Consider the following 20,211-nt stretch of genomic DNA (forward strand, 5'->3'; position numbering starts at 1 on the left):
TGGTTTTTGTTTATTTATTTTTTGCTCAGACTGGTGACTCAAAACTATGTAATGTTCTGACTACCGCTGGAAGACAATTCTCTGTGGGTCTCAAAACTATGTAATGTTCTGACTACCGCTGGAAGACAATTCTCTGTGGGTCTCTTGTGTTTCTTCACATCTTATAAGCAGAGGCACTGTCTTTGTTCCAGACCAGGGGCTGGCAACCCAAATCTAGCCTGTGAACTGTTTTTGTATGGCTTGAAAGTTAAGAATGGCTTTTACATTTTTAAAGGGTTGTAAACCAATAAAAACAATGACAAGGACAACGTAGAGTATGTGGGAGATTTGCAAGTGGCTAGCAAAGCCTAAACTATTTACTATCTTACCTTTTACAGAAAAATTCACCTCTGTTCCAGATTATCTTTTCAAAGACATTTGTATAGTGAATGGCCTTGGAAGCTATACAGTGTCTCCCTCTAGAGAAAAGGGGAGGCATGCTTACTTAAAGACTACATCGTAAAACATTTGAGTTTCCTAAACTCAGGTTTCCTCCCCTATAATGCAACTCACTGTATATATGTAGGTGTCCGCTAGCCCTGTTTGTGCTGCCCTGTGGGAACTGGGCCTCAGAGAGTCAGCGTAAAAATGATGATAGTCTGGCTACTCCTACTGCTGTGAGCAATTCTATCCTTTGTCTCTGACTCAGGAGTTTCCTATCTTCTACCAGCATCCATGAAACTGTGGCAGGCTAACTTGTTAGCTGGTGAGTCGGGTAAACTCTCGGACCTTTCACAAATCTTGTCAACTACTTGAAGATTAATCTTGATTTGCCAACAAGAAAAAAAATCCGTATTAGATGTTCATGAGCAATTCAAGTATAACTATAGATTATATACTCCATTACAAATTTGAGAGGGAAAATAAAGAAGCAATGAAAAGTATGTGAGGAAAACATCTAGATCTTTTTAAAGTTACCTTGTATGATAAAGTTTTCTTGAATTGTTCACTGAAATAGAAAAGAGAAAAGAATTACTCATTTTAAATACCAAAGATTAAGAGTAGAAATAGTCTTGAAATTAAATTATAAACAAAAATATGTATTTTATCTGAAGAGTATATAATACTGTCCTGAACTAAAAACTATGCCAGTTTGAAATATCTTTATAAAAAGACAAAAGTATACCATCGGTATGTAATGAATTTTAAAGAATTTCTTTCAAAGATTGTTTACACTATTAGAGAAGTATAACTTTTTTCTCCTCCCCACATGGGTGCACACAGATTCAGGCACTTTAAAAATGTAGGTTTTATTGTTATTCAGGTGCGGTGAGGCCAACAAATCAGGAGAGGACTGCCACTGAAAAGAAAGTTTGTTATTCAGAGTTCCCAAGAAGAGGGGGCAAGCCATGTCATACAGGGTCACATGGGGAAGCACCAGGTTGATCAGGAGGCAGAGACAATGGGGTAAAACACGGTCAATAGCCTTTATTACGTATTCCAGGAATGGCAGGGCAGAGTGATCAAGCTTAGGACTGGCCAGTTGGAACAATGTCAGTAGGTTCTGAAGCATAGGGGCTATCCTTAGTTGTCTGGCACCTGGCCCTAGGGTGATGAGGGCAAAGGGCTAGTGACCTGGGAGTTGTCCTCTAATGACAAAGGGGGCAAATATCAGTAAATCTACAGAGATGTGAAAAAGTTGACAGTCCCTAAATTGAGGCTTTACAATCAGTTAAGTGAGATTGCAGGCTGAACAACTCAAATTACCATTCTTAAGAATCTTTATAGTGCTAGACTTACAAATTTCTTGATGGGTTTAAACTACACATTTTATCTGTATAGATTTAGAATAAAATAAAGTTTCAAGTATTGAATAACCCTCAAATTATATTTTATTTTTTGCTTTTCCATAGATCCTTTGTTCTTCTCTCAACAGTTGCAAATTATAGGAAACAACAAAATAATGAAATAAAGAAAAAGAAGGCTATTAGTTTTACTTTAAATTACTTAGAAGCTCTTAAGTACAAATTCAAATGGAAATTTCGAAGGTTTCTAAAAAGAAATGATGAAAATGATCAAGAAGTCTTTTTTGACACATGATAGGATAGACTTTCCAAAACTAGCATATTTAATCTCTCCTATAATTAAAATGATCAGCTGGATTCTCCGTAACTATAAGTCAGAGTGAAATGTCATAAACACCAAGAATGGCCCTCCACTAGGTTTAGTTAAAGTGGTGAGAATTAAAATGTCTCCCTTTTCTATGTGGGATAAGGAGGACTGTAAAAATGGCCATTGAGCTTGCAGGTTAACCACCACCACTCGCGGGCAGAATTTAAAACTACTACTGTTACTACTGTAGTTAGCAACAGCTCACATTTATGGAGTGCTTACTCTGTGCCACTTCTAAGTGATTAACATATATATCATTCAATTCTCATAAAAACCTTGAGGTAGTTACTATTATAATCCCCCTTTTGTAGATGAGAAAATGTAGGCAAAAAGAGTTTGAGTAGATTGCCTGAGGTGAAACAATTTACAAAAGCATGAGCAGTTGGACTTCCCTGGTAGCGCAGTGGTTGAGAGTCTGCCTGCCGATGCAGGGGACACGGGTTCGTGCCCCGGTCCGGGAAGATCCCACATGCCGCGGAGTGGCTGGGCCCGTGAGCCATGGCCGCTGAGCCTGCGCGTCCGGAGCCTGTGCTCCGCAGCGGGAGAGGCCACAACAGTGAGAGGCCCGCGTACCGCAAAAAAAAAAAAAAGCATGAGGAGTCAATACTTGCATCCAGGTGGAATACTTCCAGGTCCTAAGCACTTAACCACTACACTCTACTGCCTCTCACAGTTGATGATTTCCATTTAGAAGTACACAGAGAAGTGCTGAAGCTGGCAGACTTCCAGTCAGCTGACTCCTGGATACACTCGCTTCTAAATTTCAGCAAGAGCTGGATTTAGGAGAAAAAAATCAAGGGCAGACATGGAGGAGATCCCCTCTTCCTTATACAGCTTATAAACAATACTTGCCATTGTGGAAAAAGGAAATGAGCTCAAAACTGAAACCTCCTTGCAACTTTATACCAAATGACTTTTGTGTACCAATTTAATACCCATATTGGTGCCTTTGGCAGAATACAAGATTTCACCTTTTTGGAAAATTAAACTTTGAGGTGTTCTGAATGAAACCATAACAGCAAGGGCACGTGACAAAGGAAGCCCGTGTTTTGATGCACTGCTCAATCACCATGTCTGTTGCCACTCCACAAGCATGCAACGCCACCTGGAAAACAAAACCAGACCTCAGCACTAAGTTCTTTTTTAACTAAGAGTGCTACTTTGTGCCATTTAAAAAAAAAAGCAAAAACCTTTTGTGAGGACTGTTCCTTAAGAGGTTTCAAGTTACCAGAATATTATTTCATAGCAGTTTAAATAGTTCTCATTTGGACATACCAAAGGACTAATTAGCTATTCATATTAATTAAGAAAATTAAGCAAGAGGTTGCAAGATTACAAATGGAACATTTGTAATGAAGCACAGGATTCATTCAATGGAAAATCTGATGTCATGTTAAATATGGAGAATTCAATATGTATGCATGTCTAAACTAATGCTCTTGCTGATTGAAAATTCAGTTCAGCTGTAGCATTGCGGAAACAACTCTACATTGGAATCAGAATTTCTAGTCCAGAACTGCAATTGGCTGTGTGATCCTGGGCTGCTTAAAATTGAACTTCTTTGGGCCTCAGTCTCCTCAACCATAAACTATGGTTAATAATACTGACAATGCTGTTGCAAAGATTTAATAGAAGTGTATGTGAAAACAGTATTTCAAATGCTGTCTGAATAGACTCTAATCAGTGTTGTCTAAAACTGAACAAATCATATTTATGTAGCACCTGTTCATATTCATATAATTACAATTCTTAACACTGAATGATGAACTGTATGAAATATTTTTAATGGGTTTATTTAAAAAGGAAAAACATTACGGATTGAAGTCATGATTAGCACATCAATAATTCATGAAAAGAAAAATAACTTTAAAATGATTTTAAAACATGTTTTTGGAACAAATCCCTTAAATATATCTATACTGTTTTACAATCTAAAGTAGACAATTGTGAAAATTATTAGGCTAAATAAGGAAAACTAGAACCCTGAAAGAAAATCAGATGTAGGGATCTTGAAGGATGAAGCATTTTGTCAGAAAAATGCTCAGATCTCCATTTCATTCTGAACAGAGGCAAATTGTATTGGATAATAATTGTTCCTTCTAGACACAAATCTCTCAACTTCAGGGTAAGGAGGCACTTTTAGGGTAAAGACAAAGAGATTTTCTGGAAATTTCTGGATGTTAAGTATAAGTCAGATTCCCCTTTTGAACTGGAAAACCAAAAACAAAGTTGTACTGAGAAGAGGAAAGCAAGCTCTCTGCTCGCAACCCTGTTCCTGAATTCTCCCCTCCTACCAGGCGTCCATCACCTCCATAGAAGTCAACAATCCCTATGGTTGCTGTCAACCTCCCTTCCTGCCCCACCGTGAAAAAAGAGCCTAGGCAGCCTGCCGTCCAGCGAAGGCAGCACCAACTACTGGAGAATTAAAGAATCTTGGTTTCTCATCTGCCCCTTTATTTAACCAGTTTTGCAGGGTAAAAATCGGGCTAGTTCTTATTTTCGTGAGTAGCTGGAGAAAACCTCATAGTAAAAATTATAGATGCATTTTTCCCTGGAGGGAGAGAGAAGAGACCCAACACTCACCTAGTGCCCTTTATGTGTTGGCAGCTATGCTGGGTGACGGTGCGCAGATCCTTCTGTGCTCACAACAGCCCTGAAAGATTTTATTATCTCCATCTGAGAAGTGAGGAAACTAAAGCTCGGGGAAATGAAGAATATGCTCACAACATAGCAGCTCCTGAAGGGTGGGATCGTGACCCAGAGCCTGACCTCAAGTGTTAATCACATCAGGCTGCTTCCCCAAAAACTCTCTTAAAGAAAAGTTTCGACAATTTATTTTTATAAATCTCCCTTTACTTAGGTTCACATTCCTTTTGCTACATGCTAAAGAGTGAGTTTATTTCCCTCACTTAAACAAAACAACTAATTCTAAGAACTATTTACATGATGGATTTTATTAGGTCTAAAACGTTTTATTGCATCACTTGCTCCTAATTTCCATGCCATCAAACGCAGGTCAGAAAAAAACAGGCAAATAGGGCTTCCCTGGTGGCCCAATGGTTGAGAGTCCGCCTGCCGATGCAGGGGACACGGGTTCGTGCCCCGGTCCGGGAAGATCCCACATGCCGCGGAGCGGCTGGGCCCGTGAGCCATGGCCACTGAGCCTGTGCGTCCGGAGCCTGTGCTCCGCAACGGGAGAGGCCACAATAGTGAGAGGCCCGCGTACCGCAAAACAAACAAAAAACAGGCAAATAATGATATAGATCAATGGAACCATATGAATACAAAAATTTAACATGCAACAAAGGTGGCACTTCAAACCACTGGGGACAAGATGGACTTTTTAATAAGTGACGTTGGGTTAACCTGATAGCTCTATAAAAAATAAAATTAGATCCTTTCCTCTCACCACACATAAATTTCAAATGGGTTAGAGATTTAACATGCAAAAACAAATTAACAGATAAAAAGACATAAGTAAATTTCTCCATAACCTAGGGGAGTGGGAAATAATTTCCTAACTATGTCTGAAAGTCCACATATAATAAGGGGTAAGGTTAATAAGTACATCAAAGTAAAAATGAAAAAAAAAAAACCTTTCAAATGACAAAACCCAAAAATTATATGTAAAAAGACAAATGATAAAGAGAGAAAAAGATTGCAATTTATAGCACAAAAGGTTAATATCCTTAATATATAACAAGCTTTTAAATATAAAGAAAAAGCCTAATAATCTCATAGTAAAATGGGCAAAAGATTTGGACAGTTCATGAACAATAGTATGCAAATAGGCCATAAACCAAAGTTGTTCAATATTATTCAAAATAAGAGAAATAATTATTGAAATTATACTAAGATAATTATCTAATGATCACCTATTAGTGTGGCAAAAATCCTAAAATTTGATAACAGTCTATCAGCCAGACTGTAAGGAAACAGATACCATCATATATGGCTGGTGGGAATACAAAAATGTCACAACCCTTTGGAGGAAGAACTTAGCAATATTCAGCAAAATTATGTGTAATTCGTGCTTTCACTTGTAATAAAATCTATCCAGTGGACACACTGGCAAACATATAAAAAGATTTATTCACTGAAGTAATATTTGAAATAACAACAAAATGGAAACAAGCCAATTTCCCACTGACAGAGCACTGGTAGAATAAATGTAATGGAGTACTCTGCAGCTATAAAAAGGAATGAAGAATATACATGGCTATGGAAGATGCTATTGCATAAAAAATAACGTTTAAAAATTCTCAAAACTATTTTCAGTAATCATTGTTACTGTTTGTTGTTTTAGAACTCTAATGTGCATATTATGGGATAAAACAAGAAACATGCTATGTCATTAGGAAACAGAATTTTTTTTAGCATAGAAGAAAATATAAGAGATAGACAAGTGAGGTTAGGTTAAAATCCCACAGTGCTGAATTTAAGTTGGAAGTATCAGTACGAACCCATGAAGATTTTGTTTAATAAATAAATAAATAAATAAATAAATAAATAAATAAATAAAAGGTATTGCCTAGTTCAGATGACTGAAAAGCCTAGAAACAAAGACCAAACCAGTAGCAATGACCATCCCGAGTACCTACACTGTGGTAAATAATAGCATCTGCTCTTAAAAGAATTTTGAGCTCCATGGAGACATAGCTGATGTCAGACATGAGGCAGGAAATATACAAGATGAGCTGGAACGTCTTGTTATACTGAAAGCATGGATGCTATCAGATACCATTGAAGCCTTGTAAAAAACACTCAGGAGCCAATGGGAATATCTAAGCATCAATGAGAACTGTAACATCAATGGACTGAAGTATTTCAAATATTAAATTGGCGAGTCAATGATAATTATACCAAAAAAAAAAAGCCTAACTGGTCACATCTGGCATATAACCAATTCACTTTGAAAACTGGAAAATACAGAAAAATAATAAAGTTTTCTCTGGCCTTTCCTATGTGAACTGTACCTCAGTATAACCAAATAGTTGATCAAGGAAAGTAAATGAGGCAGAATATTAAAATAGAAGACTGTCAGCAATTTGCAATCCTTATTGAAATAATGAGCTGGGGCAATGACCATGAATGCTGCTCACATTATACAAGAGACAACCAGACATGGGCCTACTGATAGAGCACACCACCACCTGTGATGTAGTCTTATCCCAAAAGTGAACCTGGATCTGATTATGTCTCTACAATCTAGACCTAAGTAGCAATCTCTAGGCAATACAGGGAACAGGGTAGTACGTGAAACAAAACCAGGGGGATGAAATCAGCAAAATCCACACTGCGGGAAACTCTAAAGGACAAATGACATGGTTATGTAAACAAATAAATTGCAAAAAAAAGAGACAGGGATGGTATGGTAGGCAGAATGATCTCCTAAAGATGTTCACATCCTAATACCTGGAATCCGTCAACATGGCAAGAAATTTTTGCAGATGTAATTAAGATTAAAGACCTTAAAATAACAAGATTATTTTGGATTACATGGGTGGGCTCAATCTAATTATGTGAGGCCTTAAAAGTAAAGAACTTTTGGGCTTCCCTGGTGGCCCAGTGGTTGAGAATCTGCCTGCTAATGCAGGGGACACGGGTTCAAGCCCTGGTCTGGGAGGATCTCACATGCCGTGGAGCAACTAGGCCCGTGAGCCACAACTACTGAACCTGCGCGTCTGGAGCCTGTGCTCCGCAACAAGAGAGGCGATAGTGAGAGGCCCGTGCACCGCCATGAAGAGTGGCCCCCACTTGCCACAACTAGAGAAAGCCCTCGCACAGAAACGAAGACCCAACACAGCAAAAATAAATAAATTAATTAATAAACTCCTACCCCCAACATCTTCTTAAAAAAAAAAAAAAACTTTCTCAGGCAGGAAACAAGAGATGAAATAGAAAGAAAAGTCAGAGAGAAGGACTTGACCCACCATTGCTGGCTTTCATGGTGAAGGAGGCCATGAGACAGGGAGTGTGGGTAGATGTAGAACCTGAGAACGACTCCCGTCTGACTCAGCAAGGGAACAGGAACCTTAGTCTTATAACTGTGTGGAGCTGAATTCTACCAACAACTTGAACAGTCCTGGGACCACTCCCTCAGAGACTTCAGATAAGAGCCGAACCAAGTCAACAGCTGATTTTGACCTAATGACACCTGGTGCAGACAAACTAGTTGAGTCCACCTGGATTTCTGCCCTACAGAAATAATATACGTTATTTTAAGATAACATTTGTTATATGTTGAGATAATATATGTTATTTTTAAGCTGCCAAATTTGTGGTAATTTGCTACAGCAGAAATAGACAATGAATGTAGATGAAAACCTATAGATATTAAGCCTTAAGATTCACATCAACCATTTCCATCTTTGTATCTTATTTCAATCCTTAGTAAAATAAGTACATGAAAAAAAAAATCATGAGACAAGTGGCGTGGAGAGCTTCTGCAGCAACATGAAGTTGAGTGATTTTGTTGAGGAATTTGTTATTCTTTCTTATTGATCATTAAAGGTCTATAATTATTAATAGTTCTAGAAACTGCACAATTCATTGATTCATTAATCGGTTCATTCATTAATTCACTCAGCAATCACTGGGCATTTCCTTTATATCAGTATTATGGTAGTGGCTTGGAATACAAAGGTCAAAACTATGATCCCTTTCTGATGCTCTGTCAACAGTGACAACTTAATCCAAATCACGTAATACATTAATTAACTCAAGTGCAAATTGCATAGGTTTAGGCAACTCACAAAGTTCTGGTTATTTCATGTGCTAACATGTGTGACTCACAGGGGATACAAAGAATAAAACACTACACATCAATAGCATTCAAGTAGTACCCAAACCTGTATTATACAAGACAGAATGCATTAAGTGCCATTAAAAAAGTACAAATAGAAACATCAAAGGAGGGAGTGGGATATTCAGATGGGGAAAAATCAGGGATGGTGAACTGGAGGAAGTGGTGTTTGACGAGGGCCTTGTAGGATACAAAGGAATTCCAAAAGCAAAGGAGCAAGAAGCACAGCAGCAAACAGCAGAAAGCACGTTCCTGAAGCATGGAGTGACACTGATAATAATGCTAATAATAATAATATAGATTTAACATTCCTGAGTAATGCTAAGTGCTTATTCTAACTGCTTTACATGGATTTACTTGTTTAATGCACAACCCTATGAAGTAGGTACTATATATATTTATTTATTTTTTCTACCTATTTTATTGTGGTAGAAAAACAGAGAACATAAAATTTACCATCTTAACCATTGTAAGTGTACAGCCCAATAGTGTTAAGTATATTCACATCATTGTGAAACAGACCTTCAGAATGTTTTCATCTTGCAAAACTGAAACTCTATACCCGTTGAACAACAACTTCCCTTTTCTCCCTCCCTCCCTCCAGCCCCTGGTAACCACTATTCTACTTTCTGTTTCTATGCATGTGACCACCTTAGATACTTCATATAATGGAATCATACAGTATTTGGCTTTTTGTGACTGGCTTATTTCATTTGGTATAATGTCCTTAAGTCTCATCCATGTTGTAGCATTTGATAGGACTTCTTAATAATATTCCATTGTATACACTCATCCCTTCATATCTGCAGGTCTCACATCTGCAGATCAGTCAACCTCGAACTGAAGATATTAAAAAAAAATTCCGGAAAGTTCCCCAAATGCAAAACTTCAATTTGCCATGCACCAGCCACTATTTACATAGCATTTACATTGTACCTACAACTATTTACATAACATTTACATTCTATTAGGTATTATAAGTAATCTAGAGACTATTTAAGGTATCAATATATGAAAGAATGTGTGTAGGTTATATGCAGATGCTATGCCATTTTTTATAAGGGACTTGAGCATCCTCGGACTTTGGTATATGAGGGAGTCCTGAAACCAATCCCCCATGGATACCAAGGGACACCTGTATATATATGTACCACATTTTGTTTACCTATTCATCCATCCATGGACATTTGGGTTGCTTCCACCTCAGCTATTGCGAACACTGCTGCTATGAACATGGATGTACAAATATCTTAAAGTAGGTACTGTTTTAAGATGAGGAAATTGAAGCCCAGAGAGGTCAAGTAACTTGTTCCAGGTGACACAACAAATTAAGGACCCCAACTCAGACAGTTTGGAGTCTTCCAGCCTAGCTAACTACTCTATGCAAATACAGTAGTCCCCCCTTAGCCACAGGGGATATGTTCTAAGACCCCCAGTGGATGCCTGAAACCAGGGATAGTACCGAACTCTATAAATACTGTTGACCCTTAACCAATGCGGAGTTCAGGGGCTTTGACCTCTCCCCCAAATCCCCCACCGCACGCAGCCAAAAATCTGAGTAAAACTTTAGAGTTGGCCCTCCTTATCCATGGTTCTGCACCTGTGGATTCAACCAACCACAGCTCATGTAGTACTGTAGTATATATTTACTGAAAAAAACAAGTGGACCCGTGCAGTTCAAACCCATGTAGTTCAAGGGTCAATCAACTATACTATGCTTGTTCCTATGCTGGGGGTGTGGGTGGTGGCTGGCAGGGGGAGAGGGTATACAGCATGGAAACCCTGGACAAAGGGATGATTCACGTCCTGGGCTGGTTGGAGGAGAGTGTACAATTTCAAACTTATGAATTGTTTCTTTTTGGAATTTTCCATTTAATATTTTCGGACCATGACAGACCAAAGGTAACTGAAACAGAGGAAAGCAAAAGCATAGATATGGGCGGACTATTGTATACTTCCTCTCATTTTATTCATCTCATTGGTCCTACTATCTTCTGGAATTACAACACCACAGGGGACTAGCATGTATGCAGTGTCTGCTAGATGTCAAAATCTTTACATAGATTTTTTCTTGATTTAATCATTTAATTCTTTAAAATTTTTTTTAATACTTTAAATAGCTCTTATTATCTCTTGTAATAACATGACAAGATCACCTAGCCAGCAAACATTCCAGATGAACTCTGAATCCAGGTCTGACTCCAAAGCTCACAGGTTTTCCATTACATCATGCTATGCCTTCTCTGACCAACATACTTAGAGCTGGAAGGAACCTTAGAGACCATCTTTTTCAATGAAGAATTTCTGGGTATCACTCTTAGCTTCACCACTGATTTAAGAGAAGAAGGAATGGGATATGTGTTGGTTACACATAAAGGAAGTGACAAAGAAAGGAAAGAACGAAGAGAAATACATCTAAATTTTTTTCTTAAACCATTCCTATCTACAGAAACTGGTATGAAATCGAATTTCTAATTACATTTAAAGCATCTGACCCAGAGAGTTTGTAATATAATATACAATGGAGAGATAGATCTATTAATATACACACCGATAGATCTGACAACTGTAGAAAGAGTATCAAAACATAAACTATGAGTATCTAATAAAGGTTAACGTGCTGGGGGAAAAACACCCATATTTAATCAATGGTTCGCTGACAACATAGCAAACAAGTGTTTCACTGACTGACCCCCAAAATTCGGTATTGTGGTTCTCTGTACATACACTGAATTCTAATAAAGGATAAAAATTGAATTGTAAACTTATCTATTGGCCAAGGTAATGCATATTCCAAAGTAAATGTAAATATTTTTGATCCAAATAAATGCTGCAGAACTCATGGACTATAAATTAAGGACCTTTCCTTCACATTTGTACTTCAATTAATCTATATGTCATAAAAGTTTTAACTATAACACATCCTATGATGTAAGCCAATGAAACATAACCAAACAGCCAGGAAACCTCAATCCACGTATCTTTGCTATATGTGGTGGTAAATAAACAAAATTAATCATCACTCACTCTCAGAATGTCTTTCAACTGGCAGCTTCTAAAAAACAAGGCAAGATTCTAGAAAAACTGATTGATTCTTCTCAATATATGTTGAGAAAGATACCCATATAGTCTAAGAACATATATGTTGGTAAAGATACACAGATAGTCTAAGAACATATATGTTGGTAAAGAGTATGTATTGATTTTTAATGTAAGACATATTTTGAAAGATAGTAAGACTATGCCTTATTCATACTCCCAAAACTAAGCTTGTGCTAGATGTATTTATGACTGTACTAGGCATCCTGTCCTTGGGGGGTTTTTGTTTGTTTACTTTTTAAAGATTCATTTAACATTTATTAGCCTTTTCCTAGTCCAAACGATGCATATAGGTGTTGTTATTTCCCATTTTACAAAAAGGCCAAGTGGCTGGTCCAAGGTCACAAATGATGAAGACAAGATTTAAATTCAATCCCTCTGACACCAAAAGTTATTCTAATTCTCTATGTTCCCATTTACTCCTTCCTTTAGATGTGGGGAGTGAACAGGAAGTCAATGACTGGATTCTAGTCCCAGCTCTCACATTAACTTGCTATGTTCCTGTTCCCCAGGTGGAGCTTCAACTTTTATATTTATGAAATGAGAAGGTTGAACTGAATGACCTCTAAATTTGCCCCAACCCAATCATGCTCTGAGCCTTTGCTTCTCAAAGAAGGATTCTTAACCAGATATCTTAGAAGAAAGCTTGGTCCCAGTTGTGCGCTTCTGTTGCTCCTCTTTAAAAACTTTCACGCAATTATGTTATAGGTAATTGGCTTTAAAATTCAAATAATGCCAAAAGGCATGTAATGACTCAAATAATGCTAAAAGGCATGTAATGACAAAAAAAGTTCCTTGTTCCGTACACACTTCTCTACCCCGAAAGAAAATCTGGTGACCAAAGCTAATGCTTTTCAACTCATTGGTTTTCTTTCCTGAAATCCATCTCTGTTTTTCTATATAATCAATGTATATTGCTCTTTCAAATCAAAACTAACTGTGCCATATGATTTTTTTTTTTTTTTTTAACATCCAAGACTTTTCCTGCACAGAAGTTCTGTAAGATGCTCTATGGTAAAATTTTTCACTGTGTGAAAACTGTCAAATAATTGGCCAGCTCCATTTTTTTTTTCCTGAAGACATCTTTCCTGGGCCTCCTGACCTTTTATTAAAACATGGACTCACTGCTTTCTTTGCCTGCTACCTAGCTCTGTCTGGTCCTGTGACTTCCCTTTGCCATCATACCAAGAACTCTCTTCACCCACTCCTGATTAGATATCACTTATTTCTTTTTATTACCTACTCTCTTATTTTATTTTTATTTTAAATTTATTTATTTAGTTAGTTATTTTTGGTTGCGTTGGGTCTTTGTTGCTGCATGCGGGCTTTCTCTAGTTGCGGCGAGTGGGGGCTACTCTTCCTTGCAGTGAGCAGGCCTTTCATTGCGGTGGCTTCTCTTGTTGCGGAGCACTGGCTCTAGGCACGTGGGCTTCAGTAGTTGTGGCGTGTGGGCTCAGTAGTTGTGGCGTGTGGGCTCAGTAGTTGTGGCTCACGGACTCTAGAGCACAGGCTCAGTATTTGTGGCGCATGGGCTTAGTTGCTCCACAGCATGTGGGATCTTCCTGGACCAGGGCTCGAACCCGTGTCCCCTGCATTGGCAGGCGGATTCTTAACCACTGTGCCACCAGGGAAGCCCTACTCTCTTATTTTAGTGAAGCACATCTTTTTTTTTTTTTTTTTTTGCGGCACACGGGCCTCTCACTGTTGTGGCCTCTCCCGCTGCGGAGCACAGGCTCCGGACGCGCAGGCTCAGCGGCCATGGCTCACGGGCCTAGCCGCTCTGCGGCATGTGGGATCTTCCCGGACCGGGGCACGAACCCGCGTCCCCTGCATTGGCAGGTGGACTCTCAACCACTGCGCCACCAGGGAAGCCCTGAAGCACTCTTTTACATAGTTTCCTGATGCACATTTTCTTGAGACCTTGACATTTTCTTTATTACTTTCATACAAGATTGATTGATTGGTCAGGCATAAAATTTTAGGTTGGAAACTTTCCTTTAGAATTTTGAAGGCATTGCTTCACTGTCTTCTAGCTTTCCATGTTGCTATTGAGAAGTGTGACGGCATTTTGATTCCAGAATTTCTCTATGAGACCTCTTTTCTTTTTTCTCTTTGGAAGCTGTTAGGAACTTCTTTTTATCACAACACTTATCCATTTAAAAATTTTTTTTAATGCTTTTCTCCTATAACAATGTGCATTGCTTTATGTCTTTTTTTTTTTTTTTTTTTTTTTTTTTTGCGGAACGCGGGCCTCTCACTGTTGTGCCCTCTCCCGCTGGGGAGCACAGGCTCCAGACGCGCAGGCTCAGCGGCCATGGCTCACGGGCCCAGCCGCTCCGCGGCATGTGGGACCTTCCCACACCGGGGCACGAACCCACATCCGTCAAGAGAAACACATCCTGACACATTTTCTTATATTAGTTATTTGATATTTTCCTCCCCACCGTTTTATCTTTCTGGTTCTCCTATTATTGAGAATATTGAGGTATTGGATTCATGGACTAAATCTCTATTTGAAAAAAAAATGCTTCTTTCAGCTCCTATCTCTCTCTCTTTTTTTTTTGTCCTGTTTTTTTCAGATGATGTCCTACACTTCATCTTTTAGATTTTCTACTTGCTTTTTATTTTGGCTAACATGTGTTTAGAAGTTCTTTCTTGTTCTCTGATGCCTTTTCTTTTTCATTCTATCCCTGTTTCATTATGCAACATCTTTTCTGATCTCTCCTTTCATTGTGTTTGTTGCTTTGGTCTCTTCTATTTTGGAAGTTTTCCACATTTTGTTATTCCTTGGCTGTCAGTTCATATAAGAGTGAATCATTAAAAAGTTGATCAGAAGTCTGAATGAAAGGCTTGAAGGTGGGCTTCCTTAGTGATTGGGTGACCAGGTGGCCAGTTGGCTTTTTTTTTTTTTTTAAATTACAGCTATAGTATTTTCTCTGGGGATAGTTCTGATTCTGTAAAGGAGGCTCTTTTAATCTCTGATTGAGGAGATGATTCTAGATTCTGAAGGAATTCTGGAATTAAGGGCACTTAGTTCTTATTTTTGGTGTCACATCATTCTCACCCTTCTCTCCCTATACTTGGAGTCTCTATTACACTTTTCTCATAGAATAAACTTCCGGTCTCTTGCAGGAGTTGGGGGAAATAGTTACTTGCCTACACAAGGTGGTGGTGGGAATCTGAGTCTCTAAATAAAATTTTTAATTAAACATGATTCCAGCCCCTTCTTATACCCTTCCTCTGTGGTTTCTGGTATCCTGAATTCCTGAAATTTTTCTGGGATTCTGTGAGAGCAAAGTGACTTGCTTCCTGATAGCCCTCTTGACCCTCCCTCTCCCCATGCGTTTAAGTTTGATTTTCCTCTTCTCTACTCACTAATTTTTTCTTCAGTCTGCTTTCTATCTTCAAATATTGTAGTTCAAGTTATAGAATCTTGAACACTGTTTCATTAAGGATGGAGTATGATTTTTCTGGTTCTTGTTCTCTTTGTTATTTGGGGGTCTGATCTCTCTTGGGGAGAAGGGGGGTGCAATACCTCTATCTGCCACCTTCACCTGGAAAGTCCTTCATTGCCTTAATGATTTTTTAAAAATTGTGTTTGCAGAATATATAATTTCTCAAGTTCCTTTCCCTTTAAAACAAGGATTACATAAATCATTCATCAAAAGTGTTACTGAATTACATTCTATAATTGTATATGCTTCTTCTAATTGTATACTAACATACATAACTAGAAATGAGCTTGTAATTAAGCACTCAGCACTGATGAATCATAAACAATCATATTAAAAATTGTTATGGGTGAAATAGAAAAAAGTAAATACAGATAACTCAAAAATAAACTGTTTAGAGATTTTGATATATATTGATAAATAGAAAATATTCACCAATACTGTTAGAAATCAATGCCTTATCACCTGTTTGAGATGACTCTATGTTACTATTGAAATTACCCAACTAAAACATTTCGGTGGGCAAGCTGTTCAGCACTGACACAGTTTTTGTTTCTCAATGCAAAGTGTGTTCTTCCATAGTCGTGGCCCTTTCAGTAATACTGTTTGACAGCAAGGTTTTTGTTATACTGTTTGAGAGCATAGGTATTACTACACATAATAAATTAGGTCTTAAAAAGTAAAATCTTATAAAGTAAGTTTTCACAAGGAAGATTATTTATATTGCACTAGACAAGAAGGTGATAATAGACTTCTTAAAAAAATAGCCTTAAAAAGTCCACTTTTAAAGCAATCTTTTCTGAGTTACCCTTTAAGAGTATGATAATTGATATATACTGTTTTAGTTTGGGCTGCTCTTAAAAAACTATCATAAACTTGGTGGTTTAAACAGCAAACATTTTTCTTAGTTCTGGAGGCTGGGAAGTCCAAGATCAGGGTGCTGGCAGATCTGATGTCTAGTGAGGACCCCTTCCTGGTTTGCAGATGGCTGTCTTCTCACTGTATCATCACATGGTGGAGAGCTAAGAGGGGGCACAAGCTCTTTTCTTATAAGGGCACTAATTCCACTCAGAGAGTACCACCGTCATGACCCAATTACCTCCTAAAGGTCCCACCTTCTAATACCATCACATGAGGGGTTAAGGAATTCAACACATGAATTTTTTGGTGGTGGAGGTGGGGCACAAACTTTCAGTCCATAACACATACTCAATTCAGGGTCATACAGCTGCATACATTCAAACTGGAAGGAAAAAAAACCTTCTCAGATGTTTCTCAATTTTGAAAAGAGTTTTGTATTTAAAAACAAAATCAAAAGGTATTTCTATGATAATCAAATACTTGTTTTAAAAGAAATTATATATACATATATAATTATATACATATTTTATATGTTCAGAATTCTTTTAGATATCTTATAGTAATCCTTAGGGTCCTATTAGCCTTTCTTGGCTAAATAAGCTAGGTATCTATATATAAAATATTAAGCACATATATTTATTTCTTCTATTTTTACTGCTTACATTCTTTGAATATAAAAATGGTAACATGTTAAATATGTAATATTTTGAAAATTTTGAATAAAGAAAAATACATAGTGTATAGAGATAGCCACCTTAAAAAAATACATATTAGCATAATTTCCTCTCATCCTTTTTAAGCAGTTTTCACATGGTTGAGATCACACTGCACAGAGTAAAAAGAGGACCAATTTTTTGAGTACTTCCTAAATGCTAGGCAACTTGCTAAGTGGTTCATGCACATTATATCAACATCCCATGAGCCAGATATGTTATGTCCATGTCATGATGAAAAAACTGAGGATTGAGGATGAGGCCATAAAACTAGTACGTGGCCAAGCTGAGACTCTAGCACAAGTTAAATTCAATGTTAAAATGCATACACTTAAACATTATGTTTATATAATTTTCTCTGTTTACCATTATAACATTTCATGTCATTAACAAATCATTATAAATATCATGTAAATGAAAAATTTCAAAGCTCCCATATCACTGAAGCCTTGCAGGCAATAATATTTTAAAAGCCTTACAGTAATAATATTTTAAAAATCTTTGCAAATGTTAAGAGCAAGAAGGGAATATCATTGTTGTTCAAGTTGAAATGCTTCTGGTTACTAGAGACTTTGAATGTTATTTATAAGCTTATTGGACATTTGTATTTCTAAAGAAATATATTTCTCAAGTAAGCACAACGTAAATCAGAAACTACAAAATGCTCTTTGGAACAAACACTGTATTACCTCATTGATTCTGGTTACACGGGGGAGGCACAGCCCTTGGGGGTGATGGAAGACCTTGTTTAAAGACGTGAAAATATTTAGATTTGTTCTCTTCCATTATTTCAAGTCACACTAGTTTAACAACATTAGTAAATCTATTCATTTTTGCCTGAAATAGGTTTTTGTATTAATGGAGATAAGAATAATAATTAGTATTTAAATTCTCATGTATAAATGATTTAAGTTCTGCAAGATAGTTGGTTCGAAGACTTTAAAATTCTCCCCTTAAAATCTTGTTTACATCATTAACTTTTATGTCTAAAGAAAAACAGTAGACGAAAAAGGCAAAGATAAATGCCAACTAAACCCTTATTTGAAATACCACAAAACTGTGAATTAATGGAGTTTTCATGCGTTTCTGATACCTGCTATTCTGATTTCCTCTCTAGTTACAGTATTTTCATTGGAATCTATTTAATACAAGAGTTAGAGCCACTGGTGCATTTAGTTTGATTTATCTAGTGACAATACTTCAATTATCATCCTAGGCAAATTATATTCCTTTTTAAATAAATTTATTTATTTTATTTTACTTATTTTTGGCTGCGTTGGGTCTTCATTGCTGAGCACGGGCTTTCTCTAGTTGCAGCGAGCGGTGCTACTCTTCGTTGTGGTGCGCAGGCTTCTCACTGCGGTGGCTTCTCCTTGCGGAGCACAGGCTCTAGGCACGCAAGCTTCAGTAGTTGCGGCATGCGGGCTCAGCAGTTGTGGCTCTCGGGCTCTAGAGCGCAGGCTCAGTCGTTGTGGTGCATGGGCTTAGTTGCTCCACAGCATGTGGGATCTTCCCGGACCGGGGCTCGAACCCATGTCCCCTGAGTTGGCACGTGGATTCTTAACCACTGCACCACCAGGGAAGCCCGCAAATTATATTCTTGAGAGTAAATCTAATTTTGGTTTAACCCTCCAAGTAATTTTAATTCATTTTCCATATATCTTGACAAAGTAATTATGAAAGAAAAAACCCATTATGGATACATTACTATGATATTTGGGAAAAATATCACTTCCCAAAAGACATATACATTGTTAGTTGGTGTTAGTGAATTATATGACCTTGAAAGTTACAAGAATATGCCAGAATGATTTATCACCTTTAAGCCACAGAAGGGTAAAGAGATGTATGGCTGATAGGCCGGGAATTTTGTGATTTGAGAGGTGAGTAAATAGGCAGCAGTATCATGCTACCTTATACATTCTGCCTGGTGTACTGGTAACATGTGCATTGGTTTAATGGCTTGTTTTGTGGGAGAAGCTTTATCCTCTACCTCATCATTTATGTAAAATTTAAGCAGCATATAAATATATATTTAATTTGAATTTGCTATATCAGATGTCTATATTTTCCTGAATATCCTTATTAACAGTTTTCGTAAAAGTTTACTTCTCTTTCTATAAGCTTGGCTTGAGATAACCAATCTATATTATATCTACAAAGGAAACAAACTGTATACTTTTTAGGCTATAAAAATAACAATAAACCCCACAACTTTGCAGTAGCTGGTATTTAAGAAATGAACTTCATTGGACAAAAATCATAAGTACTACAAAAGGTCTGAACTTCTGAGATTGGACAAGAATTCCACCTAGACAAGCCCACTGTATATGTTATATGAACATATACAGTTGGGAATGCAAATTAGCACAACCTACCTAGAAAGTGATTAGGCAAAGGTATCAAAAATCTTAAGTGATGCATAAGATATATATAATAGTAACAATTACATTATAATAACAACAAAAAAGAAATATGATTAATGAGTAAAGTATTTATGACAATTTCAGGTAAAGCAGGACCTATGTAGTATGACCTCAATAATGTTAACGTATGTGTAAACATGCATTTGTTTGTGTGCATAAATACATAAAGACTAAAGGGTTTTGACAGTATTTATCTCTCCCTAGCAGAAATACTGGTGATTCTTCTTTATATTATTATGTAGTTTTCTATATTGAGCACTTAGTCCTATAAAAATAAGAAAAAATTATTTAAAACAGATACAATAGCAGCAGCAATGTTAACATCTTAATGAAACTCAAATTCCACCAGAGCATACAACCCTGGTTTTAAGTGAACTGGCAGAATCACTTTATCTTTGGTCTTTTTAGTAGTATCAAACAGTAACAATTTGATCTGAAGGTTTCAGAAACATCACCAATATACTTTCTGTCTACTGGAAACTTAAAATACATGTAGATAGTAAATCCTTGCTAAAGAAAGTATTATCTAAAAGCAACTCTAGTATTTACAGGCTGTTAACAAGCTAATTGTCCTATTATATTCTCTGTTTTTCTCTTCTTTCATTAACTTCTAAAAATGTAAAATAAACCAAGAGAAGTCACCTTCATTAGAATTCATTTATTCATTCAATTAGTAACTATTTTTAAGTATTTGCTATGTGTCA

The 20,211-nt window shown here is 37.1% G+C and overlaps 1 protein-coding gene across 3 annotated transcripts in view; it reads right to left on the reverse strand.

Annotated features, from left to right (window-relative positions):
• Nucleotides 1–20,211, reverse strand: part of GSTCD (glutathione S-transferase C-terminal domain containing) — a 132,095-nt gene that overhangs the window by 7,945 nt on the left and 103,939 nt on the right. Inside the window, exons 9-10 of one of the 3 annotated variants that reach the window (XM_067735416.1) lie at nt 3,123–3,256; nt 958–988 (exon numbers count right to left, since the gene is read on the reverse strand). In XM_067735416.1, the coding sequence (XP_067591517.1) occupies nt 958–988; nt 3,123–3,256 (165 nt within the window). Of the gene's footprint in view, nt 1–957; nt 989–3,122; nt 3,257–6,643; nt 19,773–20,211 lie in introns of those variants that run through there. The other 2 variants (XM_067735418.1, XM_067735417.1) reach the window with 2 other exon arrangements.

The sequence above is a fragment of the Pseudorca crassidens genome, chromosome 4, assembly GCF_039906515.1.
Source record: "Pseudorca crassidens isolate mPseCra1 chromosome 4, mPseCra1.hap1, whole genome shotgun sequence".
NCBI lineage: Eukaryota > Metazoa > Chordata > Mammalia > Artiodactyla > Delphinidae > Pseudorca > Pseudorca crassidens.